The following is a 20,490-nucleotide window of genomic DNA, read 5'->3' as shown; positions in this document are numbered from 1 at the left end:
TATATATATATACAGTATATACACACACACACACACATTAGAGCTGTGAATCTTTGGGTAAACAGTGAATCACGATTCATAAGGTTTCGATTCAATTCGAGGACAATTTTTGCAAATTCAGAACGATTCGATACGATTCACATTTAAATTCGATGCAATTCGATTAATGATTCGATTCTGCATTCTTTAAGTGCATTCACAGGATTATTGAAATGCTTCCCCTAAATTCTTTAAATGCTTAGTCAGGGGGCAAATTACACAGCAGCCTTTATGGGGTCAGAGAGTGAGAGCAAAAAAACTCTTTTGTCCATTGTTAGATGTTAGATAAAGGCTTTAAAAGTATTATTTCACGTTAACTACTGTGTAGCATAAGGCTGTGATGGTATGGGATTTTTGTTACCGCGGTGAAGATGCAACAAATCACCGCGGTTTGACGGTTAATCACAACCCCCCTCCCCCTCCCCCAGCCGCCGCGGAAATATGACTTAAGAAGGCATGCAGCTTGTAAATGAACATGGAAATGAATAATAATAAAGCAGTCTTCTTTATTATTAAAACAGCTAATTATATTAACAATAATCAAATAAAAATATATTTATTTCAACTTAGTTTTTTTTATATCTTTTGAGTTTAATATGAATTATGGAACCGTTTCTAATCATTTAACAGCAAATTATCATGAATATTATTTAACTTAAGGCTACATTTATAAAAAAAAAAAATGTTAAAGGGGCACATAAAAGAGGCTTTTTTTTCTGATTTGGGTTTTTCGAAGTGCGACACAAAGGAACATCAGGAAAATCATTGTTAAACTACTGGGCCGCTTAAGTGAATCGGCAAGTCCTGCTGCTTTATTTTTCAGTCTTCAAGTTTCTTGCCAGGAAAACCAACATGTTCACTTTGGCTAGTTTCAGCGAAGATCTTAATGGATTGACAATGTTGCCAGCCGCACTGAATACACGCTCGTAGCGCATAGTCATATATTTTCTGGCAACTTTCGAAAGAAGAGGGAATCGAGCCTGATTATCCCGCCACCAGGCAAGCGGATCAGATTGCAGATCGAGGGCTTCCTCCTGCAAATACCTTGTGACTTCAGTGTCTGCACGGATTCTTTTTGGGACCGTATTGGAGGACTGTGTTTCCAAGCAGGTCTGCAAGATAAAAAAATTTTGGAGGAAAAAGACAACTCCGTGTCTTATAAAACGCATTATAATCGGGCCTGTTTTTAGGCTTTTCCTTATTTTTATATTTTAGACATCCATCAGTTATGGTGATGAAAAAAATGACTCGCCATCTCCTCATTGGATGTGCCTTTAGAGAGAAATGCACGGATTACATAATGAAAGAGTTTCTATTTTTGATTTGAATTATTTCGTTTTAAAGTAGTAATTTAAAGCTTTCTATATAATTTTTATCATGTCTGTGAGGCAATTCGCTGAGTTTAGGTTCATCATTGTGAAGCGCTCCTGTTCAAGACCGAGACGGCAGAAAGCGTTTGTTTCCTTTGTTTTATAAAAGCACAACGTTTGGTTGATATTGTGAGTGCACACAAATAAAACTAGACCCTTTACAGTTTGAAATGACGTATTACCTTTACCTTTATGAGCTAAAATGACTGCCTATTTTAAGTTGTTTCCACTGTTAGAAAAAAATGCAAGTGATGATGCTGGCGCCTCCATGTCCTGCAGAGTGCACGTCAGCTTCCACTCTCCGCGCAAACGATTGGATATGTGTCTAACAGCGCGCATTTATCTAGGTTAAACATTTATATGCTATGCTTGAACTGTTTTATATCTATAGATTTTATTTTAGGCAAGTCGTGATGATTTATGAAGGCTAAATTGATCAAACATAGGCTATGATCAACTCATTGTCTGCCGCTGGCCGCTCGGTCGTTACTTTAAAAAACAAAAACTTACATTTAACGAACAAAAAAAATGCTACAAACGTTTTTCTAAATTAACTTTATAAAAAAAAAACAAATGAAATATAATCACTTTTCCATTACATACAAAACTGAACTATTTTAATAGCTGAAACAGTAGTAACCTATAAGCTGTTTTGGGAAAAGGGGAAAAAATACGGGCTAGGGCCTATATTTGAGGCCCGTGCAGGGCTCCCCCCCCCCCCCCCCAGTAAATTGACACACAATGATTATTGTTTATATTTCATATCACACACCATATGCTCATCTGTAACTTTCACTAGCAAAAAAAAAAAAAAAAGTGCGGTGATGACCTCAACACCGCGGTCGGCATCTAATTACCGCAGTAATGCGGTTATCGTCACAGCCCTAGTGAATGTAGGCTATAGGGTAACATTTGATGTCACACCTTTGCCTGATGAGTTTCTTCATCTTATTTTCATGAAATAAAATGCTACAGTATTTAACCTTTCCTTCGGGGAATGATGATTCTGAAAGAAAATGTGCCCGATGTCTTTTTGCTATAATAACGAACGCAACTTTCAAGCATTTGATTGACAGATAAACCTCGCGCTCATATTTCAAGGTTGTTGTTAATGCTGTGGTTATTTTAACAGTTTAAAGGGCATTTATCATTCAATGGAACTGTGCATATGCTTTTAGACACTTACATTGTTTTGGCTCCGTCCATGCAATAACTGATCAGGCAGTCAATCAGAACTACTGTACTCTAGCAGTACTGTCCACGAGTACTAAGGAGAGATCACACATTGGCTGGTCAAAAACCAGTCAGCGAGAGCTACGAATGGAGCGCGAGCGTAATCCTGTGACTTGTGAAGGAGATGTGAGGACACAAACAATGCTGTTCAAGGTCCCCATTCATTTGTGCTTGTGGTAATTTATTATGTGTATATTTTAAATCATTGAATCGCTATAGAAATTGCGATTCATTTGATTCTTAGTATTTTAAATCGATTATTGGCAGAAATCAACGATTCACAATTCAAAAATCCACGTTTCAAGATCGATGATCGAGAAAACGAGCGAATCGTTACACCCCTAATATACATATATAATTGTATCAACAAAAAAAAACTTGTGTATATGATATAGTAATTTCCGTGTTTTCTGTGTATGTGTGTAGAATCTGTGAGGAATCAGCCCCCTGCACCTGGACCTCCGGTTGCCCCCAGTCAGCCCAGCACTACAGCTGAACTGCAGAAGACAGAGGCGGTGATCAAAGAGGAAGAGCCGCCAAGCATAAACCCACCGACGGCCCATGTTCGGCCCACACACCCGCTCAAGAGCTTCGCTGTGCCAGCCGTCACCGTTTCCGCTCATAACCCGCCCACCTATGAGACCGCATTACCCAGCACCCCCCTGCTGGCACAGCCAGGTCTGTTTTCAAAGCACCACTGGGGTTGATAGTTTCACATGTTGTGGAGCTCATAGCATGTTCGTCTGTGTTTCAGTGCCCGGCGTGAAGATGGCGTCTATCGGGACACTAAATCGAGTTCGAGCTCCGATGGCAGTAACAGTCCCCAGTGCACCTGACCAATCAGAAACCAGCAAGATGCTGGACACGGTGAGTCACTTCCTGTAATGTAGAGGTGGACCGCACTGGCTCACTGTATTTCAGTAAATGCTTCATCATGAAAACATCTCATCTTCTTATCATGAAAACATTCACATCAGTGCTATTTTAGTATTATTTATATGCTATTATAGTTTATAAACATATTTTAAATTAGCTTTTATTTTTTGTATTTTCAGTTTTTGATTTTAATTGCATGTTCTTTTTTGTAATTTCATTTGTATTTTTTCCCCCGTTTTTTTTTTTATGTATTACTAATTTGGTTGATTTATTTTTATTTCAGTTTTAGCTTTAGTAAAGTTTTTTCCAGTATATATATATATATAATTTCATTTCAGATTATTTAAATTAAAATGTTAAGAGTTTTAGTTTTAGCTAACAATAACAACCCTGGTCATAAGAAATTGTATTTTGCATAAAGAAAATTAAGCCTATTTTTAGGACCAGTAAGATTTTTATGCATGATATTTTTTGACTAATCAGCAGATTTAGTAGCAGAGGGGGTTGTTAATCAGTTTCAGCTTCTTAGGTGTGCTATTGTGTTTAAATATTTATGATATATTTTGTAGTCAATATATATTTGCAAATTTTGTCAATTTTCATTAGCATTTGAATTTGGTTTTTTAAAAAATCATATGAATTGTAGTAAAATAGCTACATTATTAAAAAATATATTTTTTTAATTTTTGTTTTTATTTAGGAAAGAAGTGTGATGTTCTATTATATGAAAGTTTGAATACATGTTTAATTTTTTATTTCTCCTATTTCTCTTTTTACTCACTGGCTGGCTTAATTTATATGGTTTTGTCTGTCTGTCTGTCTAATTTTTAATAATGAATAACTCCAAAAATGAAATGCAATTTTTCTTTTTAATTTGTGCTATGCTTCTGAAATGCATGCGCTTTTGTTTGTTTTGTTGTAGGTTGCGCTGTAGCGTCTTGCTTTATACTCTCACCAAACCCATTTCCCTCCCTCTTCTTCCTCTCGCTTTTCCTCTTTCTGCTTGTTTTGTTGGTTCTTTTTTTCCCTCCACTGCATCCCTCAATCCTAACTCTAACACGGCTCGTCTGGCATGGCTCTCTCTCTCTCTCTCTCTCTCTCAGACGTATGAGACGGATGAACTCTCAGAGGAAATGGCCCACCTGGAGGGTCTGATGAAGGACCTGAACGCCATCACCACAGGCTGAAGCGCTGCAATCACAAACGGCTGAACTGCGTCCTCAGGAACAACCAGGACATTTGAATGAACACTGATCTCAGATCAGCCTCGAGAATGACTGAAAACGGATCACCGCTTCATCTTCTCCATCCTGCATGGCAGAGAAATCTGTAAAACCATGAAAACTCAGTGCCATTTTCTCAACTCGGATGAACCGTTCTACACAGAAAACGTGTTTTTAATGTTTTTTGGAGGATTGTGTTTACGTATTCCATATTTTTAGACTGTATGTGTTTTCATTGTGTATATGATCATTTTAGGACTTTTATTTCTTAGGGCGAAACCTCACATGCTCAAACATTGGGCTTCATTCATGAAATGCAAGCAGAATAATTTTGTGTAAATTATGCGCAAAGCCATTCTTATGTAAATTGTTGCATTCAAATCAATGCAAAAATTGACAATGTACACCAAAATTTGTGCATGGATCCATTTTCACATAAATGTTGCATTCAGAAAACCGTTATTGCATAAATTGTCAAATGGGCATTTTTTCAGTGTCAGTAACATCATCTTAGTTGTTGCATTTGAATTGAATTCCACGATTTACATAAGAGCAGTTATTGAGCAATTTGCAATTAATTTACAATTATTTCTGTTTGCTCATGAATTCTCATGAATGTTTCATGGACTTTTTTGCAGTGTCTTACATCATGTTTAAATGTTTCATCTCTGGAGAGAAACCAAAATCACTTGTCCTCAGACGCCGGTAGCATTCAAAGTCTGAATATGCATTGGAAATTTCCACATGGACAGACATTTACGACCATCTTAATTCAGTCCCAATCCAGTGACGTTGATGTTTGGTGCTTCAGAAACTCCTCAAACGTGAGAATTGTGAGAACAGAGAGCGAATGAACCGGTTCCTCGTGTACGTTCCTCTTCCTCAGGACCCTGATGACTGTTTTTGGGGCCCTGGAGAGTCATCATGAAGGAGTTTAATGCCAAGTGACTCTCAGATTTTTGTACTTTGAGAGGTATATAAATATATATACGATGAACTGCAAATGTTTGCTTACGTGAATACTTTGTACACTCTCAAAAAGGACAATTTTTATATATATATTCATCTTTCGGTTGGTTTTTATATGAAGATGACACATTGCTTTGTAAACATTTTCCATGTAAGTTATGAATGGTTAAATATTCTGCGTTGTGTTTTCACCGTGCTGTTTAGCCAATCCCTTCTCCCAAAGAATGAGCGAAAGAAAATATCAGCGACGAACTCTGCCTTGCTCGTGTACAGTTTCTCACGTCATGAATGTCAATGTGGCTGTAACAAGGTCTGCTTATGAATACAGTTGTTGTTTGTGTTTACAATAATGGGGGAAGATTTAAAAGAAAAAAAGAAGACACCAAACCATGTTGTATGGCCGGTGTACCGTCAACTGTCATTTGCACTTTTTATATTTTGGATTTGAAATGAATCGCTGATGCCATGTGAAATATGAACCTATTTTATGTAACAATGATGTCACAAGTAAACGGCTGGTTTCAAAGACATTTAACTTGTTTATTTTGTTTTTATTTTTTACATTATTAAATAAGAACATATTTGCATTTTTTTGATACTTCAGATACTTGTGCTTTTCGGTTCGACGTTCGTTGAAGAAAAGTGGAACGATTATTCATTGTAAGTTATTTTGCAATGTATTGTTGCTCAATACTTTAATTATCAATGCTGATTTTGTACTCTGCTCATTTAAAGGGGTCATATGATGTGATTTCAATTTTTCCTTTCTCTTTGGAGTGTTACAAGCTCTTGGTGCATAAAGAAGATCTGTAAAGTTGCAAAGACTAAAGTCTCAAATCCAAAGAGATATTCTTTATAAAAGTTAAGAGTCAGCCACGCCTACCTAAAACGGCTCGTTCTAACACGCCCCCACATGTCTACGTCACTATGTGGGAAGATTTGCATAATGCCGCCCAAATGTTCACGCAAAGAAAGAAGGCGTAACTTTTATTTTCGCTGTAGTATTGTTGACACTGCCGCCATGTCGTGAAGGCGCTGTGTGATTCATTGTGAAAGCGAAACTACTTTTGTTTGGTCTTCCAAAAGAGGACGATAATAATTATTGAAAAGCCTCTTACAAACACTAGTGAAACGAAAAACATTGATAAACCTTAGTGAAATTCATTCATACGCATTGCTGAAACCCTCTTACACACACGAGTGAAAACATTCATCAACCTTAGTGAAATTCATTCATACTGAAAAAGCCTCTGACTCAGTTAAGCACAAACCCCGCCCCTCAGCCAATTCTAAAGATTTAATTGGCCGGGAATGTTGTTCTCTGGCTAAATGCTTGCTAGCATTTGGAAATTGAAAAAGGAAAGTCACACAGCTGTCTTTCAATATTTCAAAAGGACCCCACAGAGACTATTTTTGGTTCTGCAAGTTTTGCTTTGTTTTCCTTCATTAGGAACAATGAGGACGACATTACAGCTTTTTTTTAGAAGTACACTGCAGTGTTTAGAGGATATTCAGAGAGCTGTTGATGGCATGAATATGGAAACCCTGCTCAGAGAACTTGAGGATCACACAAGAACCATGCATTCATTGTTGCAAGCTGTAAGGGCCGTGGATGAGTACAATTCCTGTTTACGAGAACTGGAGTCCTTGCACAGATGCTTGTCTTCACTGGAGCAGAGATATGGTTCCATGCAAAGACCAGCTGAAGAGATAGTTACTCCAACAACTCTGACCCACTTGCCAGGACTTTTGCCATCTCTCATGAGCAGATCTCATACTGCCTTGCTTTAGGTATGAACTGGCAGCGAACTGCAAATTGCTTGGGCATTAGCCGACGTACACTTTATAGACACAGACAATGTCTTGATGTTCAGCCACTGACATACACCAGAATGTCAAATCATGCTCTTAACAGAGCTGTAAGGAATATTTTGGAATGCACGCCTAATGCAGGAGAAAGATATGTTCATGGAAGCCTTAGAGCACGCAATATTCGAGTTCAACGTTGGCGTATCAGACAGAGCCTTCATGAAGTTGATCCTATTGGGCGAGCATTTAGACGACGGCATGCAATTCGGCGAAGAGTTTACAATGTTCAAGCTCCAAACCAAATATGGTAGGCTTTTTATATATTATAAGTAATTTAATGAGTAGCAAATGCTGTTGGCAGGGGATTATAAGTAAAATAATAATGAACTTTTGTAATAAGTAATACATTTTTTGGAGTAACAAACCCAACAGAGTGGGGGTTCAATCTTCAGCTGGCTGGTAGGAGCAGTGCCAGCTGGCAGTAATGATTCTGGCAGGGCACGTGGCCTGTCCACTTTGGCAAATGTCAGCAATCGTTGATTTTTGTGTTCCTCCCTGTCTTGCTTTGGTGAATTACATTCTTATATTATTATGCTTCTGTTAATATGATTACGCTTTTTTTTTTTATACATGATTTGTGTTTTAGGTAATTTTATCCTAATTAAATCCAGCCAGCTGCTGTTGAGCTGCGAGTATAACGCGTTGCCTATCACTCTCGCTGCAAGGTAATTTGTTTCAATTTTATGAATATTTTTTGTATGATTGATGTTTTAGGGGGGTTAATCCCAAATAAGGCAGTCGCTGGCAGAGTGGTATAACAGCGGGTGGCTGGCCAGTCGGGATCACGGGCATTTGACTTTTTTAATTAGGATAAAATTACCTAAAACACAAATCATGTAAAATAACAATCATATCAACAGATGCACAATAATGTATGAATGTAATTCGTCAGAGCTAGAGGAACGCAGAACACAAAATATATAGTTGCTGAAACGTGCCAAAGTCACGTGACCTGCCAGAATCATTACTGCCAGCTGTCACTGCTCCTACCAGCCAGATGAACCCCTACTGATGACCCTGTTGCACCTTCTGCCCAATTAGAGTCGCTATTTCTCTGTTATGTTTCAGGGTGCATTCAAAATTACAATAAGGGCTGATATCAGTGCCCTACATAAACACCATGCAATGTTTGAACAATTTAGTTGTAATAGTTAAAAGTTAGTCATAACACTGCATTTTTGACCTAGTTTGTTAAATATTTTGAGGGGAAGGATGTCACCAATCCTGAACAATGCCACTACGGATTTTCAGTGAGCACTCTGGCAAAAGCCAGGCCTGCATGGGTTAAGTAGAACACATTCATAAGAGGCCATATCAGCTCACAGAGGGTTATTTCAAACGGTTTACATTAAGTTTAATTGTTCTTTTTATGCTACTTTTATTCTGGGGGAAAAAAAGAATAAATATGAAAGCATTATTTATTTATTTTTTTACTTTCATTTTGTTTTTGTTTATTTTATGATTATGGAATTACGTTGAATGTTAAACGGTTCCTGCCTCCTTCTTCCTTGAGCCTTAACTTTACAACATTGGTGCTAAAACCCGGAAGGAAAGAGGCAGAAACCGGCAAACTTTCAATGTAACTTCACGGACGACTGACACACAAACATAAAGCACAATGTAAAGTCCAGGCCTGGTCCTCTCATATCCTTCATTATTGTCACTCCTGCTTTTATCCAACTGGAGCTCCTCTGTGAGACACTCAAGCCTGGTGTGGCACCCAGGTGACGCTAACTAGCAATAACACCACCGGTCTAGCTCTGCTCCATCGGCTCTCGGCCTCTCCCTGCTTGCCACAATAACAGTTTTCATTTTTGGGTGAACTATTCCTTTTAATACAACTTGTAATTGAGAAGGGTGCCTACTCCATGCCAAAACCATGCGTGTTGGCAAATGCAAAGTCCATGGAACTTTTGAATTCCCCGTACTTTGTGTGAAAAGGCAACTTAAGGCAATTAATGCAAGTGTTTGCCATTGGAAACGTTGATATCACTGCTGACTCAGAATCTTCCTTATGCAAGAATTCGATTGTAGGCTGTGGTGAGAAGCCAACTGGTGGAACACAACTTGCACCAGTTGCAAAAGCCAAAATCTTCTCCAATTTTGCTGGCCCTTCTTCATCTGGAGGAGAACAGGAAAAAATTACAAAGCTTGAAATCTGAGAGTTTAACATGTGCATTACCCACAATTACAGTGCTGCACAGTAACATACACTATATTGCCAATAGTATTGGGACACCCTCATTTTAATGAACAGGTTTGACTACTTTAGTAATTTCCATAAGTACAAATCTTAAAGGGGTCATATGATGCGATTTCTATTTTTCCTTTTCTTTAGTGTGTTATGTAGCTATTTGTGCATGTATAAGATCTGCAGAGTTACAAAGCACAGAGTCTCCCACAAAATGATTTATTCTATCTAAAAGAGAAGGCTCATCCAGACCAGGCTAAAACGCCTCGTTCAAACACGCCCCCACATCTCTATGCCAGGATGTGGAAATATTTGCGTAATGCCGCCCAAATATTCATGCAAAGAAAGGCAGCGTGGTTTCAGTAACCGCAGTTAGTGTTGAAGCAGCATGTCAGGGAGACGCTGTGTGTTTCAGTGCGAAAGCAAAAGCACTTTATTTGGCCTTCCGGAAGTAGATGCAATTAGGAATCATTGGTTAAGATTTATTTACAACAGAACAGCACAACCCAGATGTTCGAATTTGTGCTCATTTTATGGACGACAGTTTTGTGAACCCAGGAGAGGTTAGCTTTCAACTTTCAAGGCTACAAACTTTGCACCCTACAGGGCTGGCTGTGCAAAGGCTATTTCTAAAAAAATTAAAATAAAAAAAAGGGTCAATCTCGACTTAGCTAAGACAATCTGGTGCTTATTCTGAATCAGCTACTGTAAGTATGTTTTCTTAATAGTTTAAGTATTTGCTATTGACTGAGTAGTATTTGAGGCTGTGTACCCTATAATGCATCATGTTTGGGAACTCACGTGCCCAAAAATTGCAGGATGAGGCAAGTGTGTTAAATCTAACTCTGCTGGACATTGGTCCTGCAGGACTCCCCTGCTTTAAAAAGTCTTGTGGGTTTGGAATGACATGAGGGAGAGTAAATTAAGCCACAATTTAAATTTTTCTGTTAACTAACCCATTAATAAATATTGTATTATAATCAATAAATATAATTATAACCCACCTTCCATGTCCTGAATATAATCTTGCCAAAAGGGAACAATGACCTCTTCTTGCACCCTCTTATTGCTACCCTTTTGTGACAGGCGAATCTCAAAAAGCCCTTCAAGTACGTCTGCAGTTAGAGGAGCTGGCTCATGACATAAAATGGGGCGAAAGCTAGTCGGATGACGCTGAATTGCATCCAAGACACCCAATGTCTTCATTCCATCTCTGAATCTATATAGGGAAGACAGACAGACAGAAAAAATTGTCACTATCATAACAACAGCGATACAATAATATAATATTTTGTATATGTAACTTATATAGTTTTATTTTACAAAAAATAAATCTTTTATATCTATAGTGTTTGGCTGCACAATGCATTCATTGCATCCGACACGTTTTATCACTGTCATGCCTCCAACTCAGTTCAGTTAAGAAAATGTAGAGTTTCCCAGTCGTAATAACGACTTAGTGGTGGCGTTCATGTGCATTCAACTTGTAAACACGATCTATCCGAAATTACTTGAACGCACCATAAGAATAGGATTCCGGTTAGACTGACTGGTCAGCCTAAACTCATCTTAAGAACGACAGATGCGAGTCCTGCACAGTGGCCAGAGGGATTCTGAGCCATTTCTCTTGCAGAACAGTAGCCAGAACAGTGATCACATGTGCCATCAAAACACTCCAACACTGTTTTAACACTGACTTTTGACCCGCTTTGGAGGTTAGCAATGAGTTGGTTAAGACAGTAGTTTCTCCCAACCACTAGAATATGGAAATAATTTCTACTATACCTTCTGATCACACTGCAAGAAAAGTGATGTTCTTTTTCAGTAGTTCGGTCTCGTTTTCCAGTGCAAATATCTAAATGGATCTTAAAGGGATGGTTCACCCAAAAATGTCATTAATTACTCACCCTCATGTCATTCCAAACCCGTAAGACCTTCATTCATCTTCAGAACACAAATTAAGATATTACTCATGAGTGTGAGTAAGTAATGACAGAATTTTTTATTTTTGTGTGAACTATCCCTTTAAATCGAGATACATTTACTTAAGAAGCAAAACGACATAAGAACTCTTGTGAAATAAATGATAAACTCTTTGTTCTCAGCTAAAGAAAAAACAAGAAGAATATGCTTCAAATTGAACACTAAACAGCAGCTACGCTAATTATGTTTGTATTTGTTTCTCTGTCTTTTGCCACGGGATTAACATCCCGTGGTAACTAGGATTTACACAAGCTTCAGTCTGGATCCAGAACACCTGAGAAGAGAAGATGCAACCCCTCAGAGGACCTCAGATGATGCCAACCCTGAAACAACATACAGAACTACCACATTTTGCTATAAGTTTGATTGCATCATATAATAATTGCTGTTAATATTATTCATCGTCTGTTTTATTATGTCTTATACTGATTTTTCTGTACTGCTGGTTCGTCTGGTCAGAGGAGAACTGGCCCCCCGACTGAGCCTGGTTTCTCCCAAGGTTTTTTCTCCATTCTGTCACTGATGGAGTTTTGGTTCCTTGCCGCTGTCGCCTCTGGCTTGCTTAGTTGGGGACACTTCATTTCCAGCGTTATCGTTGACATAATTGCAAAGATATTATTTAAACTGAACTAAGCTGGATGTTGACATCACTGAATTCAATGATGAACTGTCTTTAACTGAAAAATGAGTGTTTACTATTGTCATTTTGCATTATTGACACTATTTTCCTAATTAATACTGTTCAGTTGCTTTGTCACAATCTGTATTGTTAAAAGCGCTATATAAATAAAGGTGACTTGACTTGACTTAAACAGGTTACCTTTCAAATGCTCTCTGGACCCTGTGGACAATCTGGAACATTAAGATGTCGTGTACAAGAAGATCACGGTCTTCAACGCTTTTCAGAGGCCTGAGACATCCAGCAGTCAGCAAGTAGTCCAACAATGGCTCTGTTGCCTCTAACAGCTCCTTTAAATTTGTGGCATCTTGAATCTAAAAACAAAATAACAATAATAACAACAGCAACAATAAGAAGAACAAAAACTAAAAATATTAATAATAACCTTCTGAAATTAAGGCAAAGCTCAAAATACCTTTTTGACCTTCTCATTTAAACAAGAATCTGAAATGTCATCCAGTGTGGGTTTTGCGGACTCCGGGCCATTGACCAAACGGGAGTGCAGTACCTGTGATAGAAATCCTGGAGCAGGCCCCCCATGGACTAAACTGTGGTCTAAAGTGGTCCCCCTAAGTCCACTGCTTCCTCATGCCTCCCAGTGTCATCCGAGAATTTAACTGAGATTGCATTGGAGGGGTTATAGTTGATTCGGGTAAAACCTCGAATACCTCCTACAAGCATTGCTGAGCGGTTTATGTTAAACCTGCAGTGTGAATTGTAGTTTATGTTGGAGGCCAGGTCCAAAAGAATATTCTTAACAGGAACATCCTCAAAGTTTCTATCAACACAATTTGAAAGAAAAAATAAAGTTAACTGTTCAACCACAACTCTGAAAAGCACTTGATCAGGTATGGAACTCTGTAATGCTATGATTTGTAGACAGTGCTCAATGCAATTATACCATGGTCTGTCTGAATACTCCATTCTGACTGGCTGGAAGGTGTGCAATAAAACCATTTTTTTACACAGGTAGTTTCAAGTCAGTTCAGATCTAATGCTAGATCTGCTGGATGTAATGAGCCGTAACTGATCAAAAATAACTGTAAATTTTACCCTTCCGGTCAAATATTGCACTACAAACATCAATAAGTTTCAACTTGTCAATGTTGGCAAATGACCATGGTATAAGCGCATTAACCAATTTTAATACAATTTGCAGAGGCAACCACCATCCGCTTCACATCAGGCAGTTCTTAATGCACAGCTAGCTGTGGCTTATCCCTGATTAATATAACTCACAACAGCATAGTTAGTTGATACTTATGATGTACTTACCGATGTGTTTCAATGCTGGCAAGAATTGCCTGGTTAAGATCTTCATCATCTGAGGAAAAGTCTGAGAAGGAGGTCATCACTGACAGATAGGCACTGTAATCATCATGGCTTGTTATCTCATAGTTCACTGTATTTGGAGCTGAAGATGTTGAAGCCTGCTCAAGAGAATGCCCTGGTGAAGTGGATGGTGTAGTTGGCCATGAACTGCAAGGCACTGTTGAGTATGAGAGTAATGTAGAAGGTTGTGTAGGAACAGGCTCAGCAATAGGTGGGGAACATAATTCAGTGGTCCTGTGGCACTGTTCTAGAGGTGTTATCTCAGTTACTGACTCAGAGTCTGTACTGTCATCTTTCCCGTTGTCACCACAAAAGGAGTCACGCTGCCAAACAACACACACACAATAGACTTGCACTAAGACAGCACATTATAATATAAAATAATTGATCAAGTAGTCATTTAAGAGCAAGGCCGTAACCTTGTCTTGAACATGAGGGACCAACTTTCATACAGAAAATGGGAATCTACGTCACGGAGCGTTGCATTCCACCATGTTTTGGAACATGCTCAGAAGCACAGTGTAAACAAACGCAAATTACCACAGAAAAAATGTAGAAAAAAAACTGTTGTGTGTCTGAGAAGCTGCAAATATTCATTACATAGCATTCAGTCTCCTTCACTAAAGTGGTACTGATATGGCTGCTAAAACACTTAAGAAAATTAACCATGGTTTTATTATAGTAAACTTGTTGCAACCATGTTTTTGGTGTAATTATTATCATTCGTATAACAAGAGTGCTGCCTAATGGTGGGCAGCAGATCAGTGCAAATATTGGGGGAGGGCAGTTTGGCCATTTGTAATTATTGAGGGGGACTTGTCTATTGTGGTTACGGCCCTGTTTAAAAGTATGCCATACCTCGATTTCCTTCGATGGCCTTAGGTACAGGGTCTTTGATTTAAAGACTTTGTGAATCAGTTGTCCACTCAGCTCCTGGCCTTCACACACCTTTGGTGCAACTAAATTGTTTCCACAAGGCATCATGAGCTCTAATCTGTGAATAAGCAAAAAAAAAAGCAAATGTCAAGCAACGAATTTTTAAAAGAACATTTATCAATTTGATTTCAGTTGATGGAAAAAAATGGGTCCCAAAACCTTCCAAGGATATTGTCCGGTAGCGATTGTGGTTAAATCACAGATGTTTTAGAAATTACAGCTAAACTAAAATAATTATAGCCTAACTAAACTTTTATGGAAGAATCAACACCCATTTCTTAACAATTAGCAGCAGTACAACTTACTGGCATATTCATTCGTTTGTAAATCATGGTCATCATTGTTATTTTTTTCCCATTTTAGGAAGTAAGTGCATTGTAAGCCAAAAGATGTGTGAGAAATGAAATGCGTTCTGAAAACATTACATACCTGACATCTGATGGCAAGCAATCTTTGAATGCTTCTTGTAATTTGGACATAGTGGTGCTGTAATCCCATTCTTTTTGAAACTCAAAAGCACTAAGGATGTGTCCTTTCTGATACAACATTCTCTTCGTGGACTGCTTGCATGTCTTGTCCCATGTTGGTGAAGGCAGCAGAATTACATCCTTGTTAAAAGACTGGTAAAATTGTCTTCTAGGCCTTAAAAAGATAAGTGGCAATGAATTCTTATTCTGTTCTCAAGTCTATGATGAGCAGCACTGACGTTTTAAAATGTATACAAGTAAAATCAACTATGCAAAACAGCCAGACTTTGGCAGCACTGTAAAACACACACACACACACACATATAACCTTTGTAAATAAGCTTTAAACTCACAAATGGTTATATCTTAACGCCAATGTCCCAATAGGGTGAGGCAATATTGCATTGATTTAGGACCAGAGTCAAGTCCGCTCAGAGAAGCTGCCTATCATGACGTCATACTCCCGTTTTTAAAGCACCACATATCGTAGCACGATCTCGCTATAGCCAATCACGTTTTGCTTTACAATCAGGGCGGTCTCGTCCTGAGATAACTTCATGCATCTGCATTGGCTCAAATAGGTCATATAAGGGCCATACAATGGGTACAGTAAAAGATGTTTAAACCTGGATTTCGTTAGACCATTAGACTGTGTATCATGCCAAGCCACAGTATTTTATGTTATGTGCCTTTGAAGATGCCAGAGAAACAGTGTGTGATGAAGTGTAGTAGGTTAAACTAGTGCGTGTGCGCATTTACAGTGCTTTCTTTCTTTCTGTATCAGTTTATTAAAATACATTTCGAATGATCACAAAATTTATTTTATAAGCACAGGACACGATTCACAAATGCGTGCAGCTATCTACAAATGCACAGGACGCGATTCACAAATAAACGCCAGGCAAAGTTGTGCTTGTGACATAAATATATATATGTGAATATGTTTTTTATTTGCAAATCTCATTTTATTTGTGAATTTAATTCATGTTTGTGAAACTTTAAGATTTATTTGTGGATCTCATTCTATTTATTTGTGGATCATAATCTATTTATTTGGAATTAAGCAACAATTCTATCTCCATACATAACTAACTAAAACCAAATTAATTTAAAAACGAACAACCGTACTGACATAAGCGTGATAAAAAACTATATAAAATGACAAAAGCATCTTTGGAAAAATATTATTTGAAGTGAAATTTAATTATTTAGTTTGTCTGTATAATCATACATATAAACATATAACGTTAATCAAATGTTTAAGAATACTTTAAAGTACTCGCCTCTTTTTATTTCTTTTTGATTCATGCCAGGCTCCGAACATTTGGCGCATCTGAAAATGCGGGTCCCGAGTTGGCTGGACGAAATGCATTTCTGATCTCATCTTCTACGCCTTCGTTATTTGCGGAAACATTAACGGTACTTCGCTGAGCATTCAATGTTGATGTGAGGGAAGGAATCGTGTTTGGTGATTGTAAAATATTGTTTAAAATATTAATAGCCTCAGACAACTCGTTTCGATTATCCGCCGTTGCCAAACGATTTTGTGAGACACGCGCCGGCGCCAAATTAAACGGAAATGTGGACATGGCTTCCGTTTCAAATGAAATTAGCTCTCATCAACTACTGAAATCTTCTCTCACTTCAGCTGTGTATGAATGAATTTCACTAAGGTTGATGAATGTTTTCACTCGTGTGTGTAAGAGGTTTTTCAGTTATGTGTATGAATGAATTTCACTAAGGTTTATCAATGTTTTTCATTTCACTAGTGTTTGTAAGAGGTTTTTCGATAATTACGGCCTATACGGCCCCTCATACGATATCCGCTTCGTCATGCCTAGAGCTGATCTGTGCTGGTCGCTGAGGGAATACATCAACTTTCACCGTGGACAAAGCGGAGTCCAGCCCGGGGCAACATGTGGTTGCCGCTCATTCGTCGCATCCGCTGGGCACGGCGTTCTCGACCCCGCCGCCTCAGCTCACTCTATCCCGGCCTCAGCGCACGCTAAGCCGGGGCTTCCGCTCACGCTAGGCCGCTGTGTTTTTCGTTGTGAAAGCGAAACTACTTTGTTTGGTCTTCCAAAAGAGGACACGACTACAAATATCCAGATGTGTGCAGCACATTTTATGGAGGACTGTTTACTGATCCTGGGAGAGTAATGTTCGTAGCTGTTGAACCTACTTTCATAATTTAGACTAGTAGACTGCACATTTTAGAGAACTACGTTTATTGAAATCAGTCAAGTTTGGAAGAAAATCTATTCTGTAGCTCTCAAATAATATTATTGAGCAAATTGGACAATCTATGGTTTCCCGGTTTTTTTTTTTTTAAGTGTTTCAGTGTTTCTACAACCTAACAAAGGATATCCGAATTCCTCGTGTTTGATATGATCACATGACTAAGAATTCTGCTCGAAATGCACTGCATTTGCTTTAATACCATAAATAAAAAGGACTCGGGACAAAATTTGTTAATCAGAAAAATTTAATTTGCTCAAAAAAAAAAACTGTTACACTGTTGAAAAATATCTTCGGATCTCATCTGACAAAATTATATAACCCTTTCCAGAAAGTGGCATTTTGTATGGCAAACCATTTTACCCATTGGTTTCAAAAGTTAGGGCTTACTAAAGCTAAAAAAAATCACCCATGTAAATTTAAGTCCGAGTACTAATCAAAGTATTCTGATTTGACTGTTTACAATCAGTAGCCTAAAATAAGCTTGTACACATGGGAGGAAAAAACATTGCTCTATACGGTTATCAAAAAACACATCCCACCTTCAGTCTTACGATTAAGACAATAACAGTAATGTTCTGTGTCCGTCAAGATTCCGAGGTTGTCAAGATTCTAATTATGCAAACATGGCTACGCCTCCACGGAATTCTGGGCGCATATCATTATTTTTTGGCACTAATATGGAGTGCAGAATGTTTTCAGGAAATCAAATAAGCACTTTTCCACATCAAAGACCGTTTTTACGCTGGCGTGGATTTAAGCGTACGCACACTCTAAGATCAAATCTGAGCGTATGCACGCTTTATAAATGAGGCCCCTAAACTCTCATGACATACACATAAAAGGTTTTGAGATCCTTCATGATAATTTTTTTTAATTTAAAGAGACTCCTGTACCACTATGGACGACGGGGAAATATTCAATTACTTTATATACAGCATAACCAAGGTCAAAAAGGATACAGGACACAATTTCTGCACTCGTACAAATATACAAACACACTGATGAACTTCATACCTTTTGCTTCCAAACAAAAAAATAAACACGAAAGTAGTGCCTCTGCAGTCCAAATCGAGATCCAGAACCAAAGCAGGTGAGCGGAGCTGGGCTTTGGGTTCTGTGTGGGCCGCTGGGACAGTGAGGGAAGAGATGCAGGATCTCGGTGGTGCTTTCTGGTTCTAGTTCCTCTGCAGAGAGCTTTGGGCGGCTGTGGTGGCTGCGGTGGCGGCTGCGGTCTGGAAGGTGTGGTTCGTGACGACGCCTTGGGAGAATTCCTGCTGTGCCTTCTGGAAATTGGCACCGGTGCGACGGTAGTGGGCATGAACCTGGGAAAGAATCGCACCAATGACCCAAGAATCCAAACCAAAGATCCACAGGTTTTCACTCAGAAATCGTGAGTTACCTACCATTTTCAGTAAAATGACCGACAGTGCAGCAGTGGCCATGAAGAAGGCCGCCACCACCATCATGATGACACCCACCACTTTGTTTTTGCCAATCACTGCTATGGCACTAATCCAGCCGCTGTAATTAAATGAACATCGATTAACCAATTTTATGTTAGTTCCTTCTAAATGATGCAGTGTTACGACAAATGTGTGCATATAAAAGAATATTCTAGGAAGTCTATTAATTTTTTTGCATTCACTTTTATAATGTACTATTTATTTGATTTTGAACAAATTTCTAAATACTGAAAGACAGCTGTGTGTGGGTGTGTGTGTGCGTGCGTATGCAAGCGTGCGTGTATATACATTTTTTATATTACATTTTATGTATATATATATATATATATATATATATACACACACACATTTTTTTAATATACGTTTCATTATATTACAATAGGTTTATAATATATATGTCATTTAAAAAATGAGAGAGAAAAGAAAATTCTAAACATCATTTTAAAAAATCTAAAATGCCAAAAACACACAAAATATGTTTTTAAATATGATTTAAAATAAATATGGTTTAATTTCAAGATGTTTAATTTCAATGTATAAAATATTTCATTTTATATTAAAAATATATAAGTATAATTGTAAGTTTATAAATAAATATTTTCTAAACAAAAAATAAATATTTTTTAAAAATACTGTAAATAAACTCAGAGAAGTTTGGGTGCAATATTCCTTTAATACTCCATAAATAAACATTACTGCCTAAATAAACATCACTAATGAATTGTTGTAAAGCAGAATGAAGTGCAGAGGAACTGTATAGAGTGACCTCTGCTGTACCTGTTGCCCCATCGAGGGATGCCAACGCTCTGAATCACAGACACGACGATCTGAGCCAAGAAAACGAAGAAGAAGACGAAGAAATTGAAGGAGCTGTCAGACCTGAAAGAGAAGGAAATATACTTATCATTGACAATGAAAAATTTTTTTAATATTAAATGAAAAACTTCAACATTCAGAAAATCAGAAATGTCACCTTGGCAACTAGCTGAAAATAAAATAAATTTGTTGAAATGCTAAAATTACTCAAAATTACATTCTAACTGTTCAAAATCAAATGTTATCAAATATTAATACAACACTATAATTGTATACAAATATTCCAGAGAGTCTCTATATAACATTATATTATAACACTATATAACATTCTCATAACAGTCTCAACATTAAAGATGTCAGACCTGAAACTAAACAAGTTCAACTTCAAATACTACAAACACTTACTGGGACGGGACGTGACGTGACGGGACGGGACGGGATGTGACGTGATGGGATGGGGGGATGGGATGATGGGATGTGGGATTGGGTGGGATGATGGGATGGGATATGTGATGTGAGGATGGGATGTTGGATGATGTGATGTGATGATGGGATGGGATATGTGATGTGAGGATGGGATGGGATATGTGATGTGATGATGGGATGGGATATGTGATGTGAGGATGGGATGGGATATGTGATGTGAGGATGGGATGTTGGATGATGTAATGTGATGTGATGATGGGATGGGATGATGTGATGTGAGGATGGGATGGGATATGTGATGTGAGGATGGGATGTTGGATGATGTAATGTGATGTGATGATGGGATGGGATGATGTGATGTGAGGATGGGATGGGAT

General features: G+C 38.1%; 3 protein-coding genes across 3 annotated transcripts in view; 1 reads left to right on the top strand and 2 right to left on the bottom strand.

Moving 5' to 3' along the window:
• The window catches only part of neo1b (neogenin 1b), a 151,125-nt gene extending 144,880 nt beyond the window's left edge, over positions 1 to 6,245 (top strand). The window contains exons 27-29 of the mRNA XM_016230724.1: positions 3,069 to 3,320; positions 3,397 to 3,509; positions 4,622 to 6,245. Coding sequence (XP_016086210.1) covers positions 3,069 to 3,320; positions 3,397 to 3,509; positions 4,622 to 4,705 — 449 coding nt within the window. The 3' untranslated portion in view covers positions 4,706 to 6,245. The remainder of the gene's footprint in view (positions 1 to 3,068; positions 3,321 to 3,396; positions 3,510 to 4,621) is intronic.
• Positions 6,246 to 9,440: 3,195 nt separating this feature from the next.
• On the bottom strand, positions 9,441 to 12,962 carry LOC107549578 (G2/M phase-specific E3 ubiquitin-protein ligase-like). Its single transcript, XM_016230723.1, has 4 exons — positions 12,848 to 12,962; positions 12,574 to 12,746; positions 10,775 to 10,989; positions 9,441 to 9,700 (listed from the first exon to the last, which is right to left on the bottom strand). The coding sequence occupies exons 2-4, from the start codon at positions 12,612 to 12,614 to the stop codon at positions 9,441 to 9,443; spliced, it is 516 nt and encodes a 171-aa protein (XP_016086209.1). The 5' UTR covers positions 12,615 to 12,746; positions 12,848 to 12,962.
• A 4,268-nt stretch (positions 12,963 to 17,230) lies between these two features.
• scamp2 (secretory carrier membrane protein 2) overlaps positions 17,231 to 20,490 on the bottom strand; it is a 16,694-nt gene continuing 13,434 nt past the window's right edge. The window contains exons 7-10 of the mRNA XM_016230740.1: positions 19,649 to 19,750; positions 18,812 to 18,929; positions 17,676 to 18,730; positions 17,231 to 17,243 (exon numbers count right to left, since the gene is read on the bottom strand). Coding sequence (XP_016086226.1) covers positions 18,584 to 18,730; positions 18,812 to 18,929; positions 19,649 to 19,750 — 367 coding nt within the window. The 3' untranslated portion in view covers positions 17,231 to 17,243; positions 17,676 to 18,583. The remainder of the gene's footprint in view (positions 17,244 to 17,675; positions 18,731 to 18,811; positions 18,930 to 19,648; positions 19,751 to 20,490) is intronic.

This window comes from Sinocyclocheilus grahami, unplaced genomic scaffold (assembly GCF_001515645.1).
Source record: "Sinocyclocheilus grahami isolate Dianchi unplaced genomic scaffold, SAMN03320097.WGS_v1.1 scaffold376.1, whole genome shotgun sequence".
Lineage (NCBI taxonomy): Eukaryota > Metazoa > Chordata > Actinopteri > Cypriniformes > Cyprinidae > Sinocyclocheilus > Sinocyclocheilus grahami.
This window is presented reverse-complemented; position numbering and strand designations above follow the sequence as displayed.

Excerpts from the sequence above, each read along its gene's own strand:
- LOC107549578 (XM_016230723.1), bottom strand. The coding sequence starts at position 12,614 with ATGTTCCAGATTGTCCACAGGGTCCAGAGAGCATTTGAAAG. Across the intron at positions 10,990-12,573 it reads GTCCAGAGAGCATTTGAAAG|ATTCAGAGATGGAATGAAGA; the intron begins GTAACCTGTTTA and ends TTCCCTATATAG. Across the intron at positions 9,701-10,774 it reads TTATATTCAGGACATGGAAG|ATGAAGAAGGGCCAGCAAAA; the intron begins GTGGGTTATAAT and ends GTTCTCCTCCAG.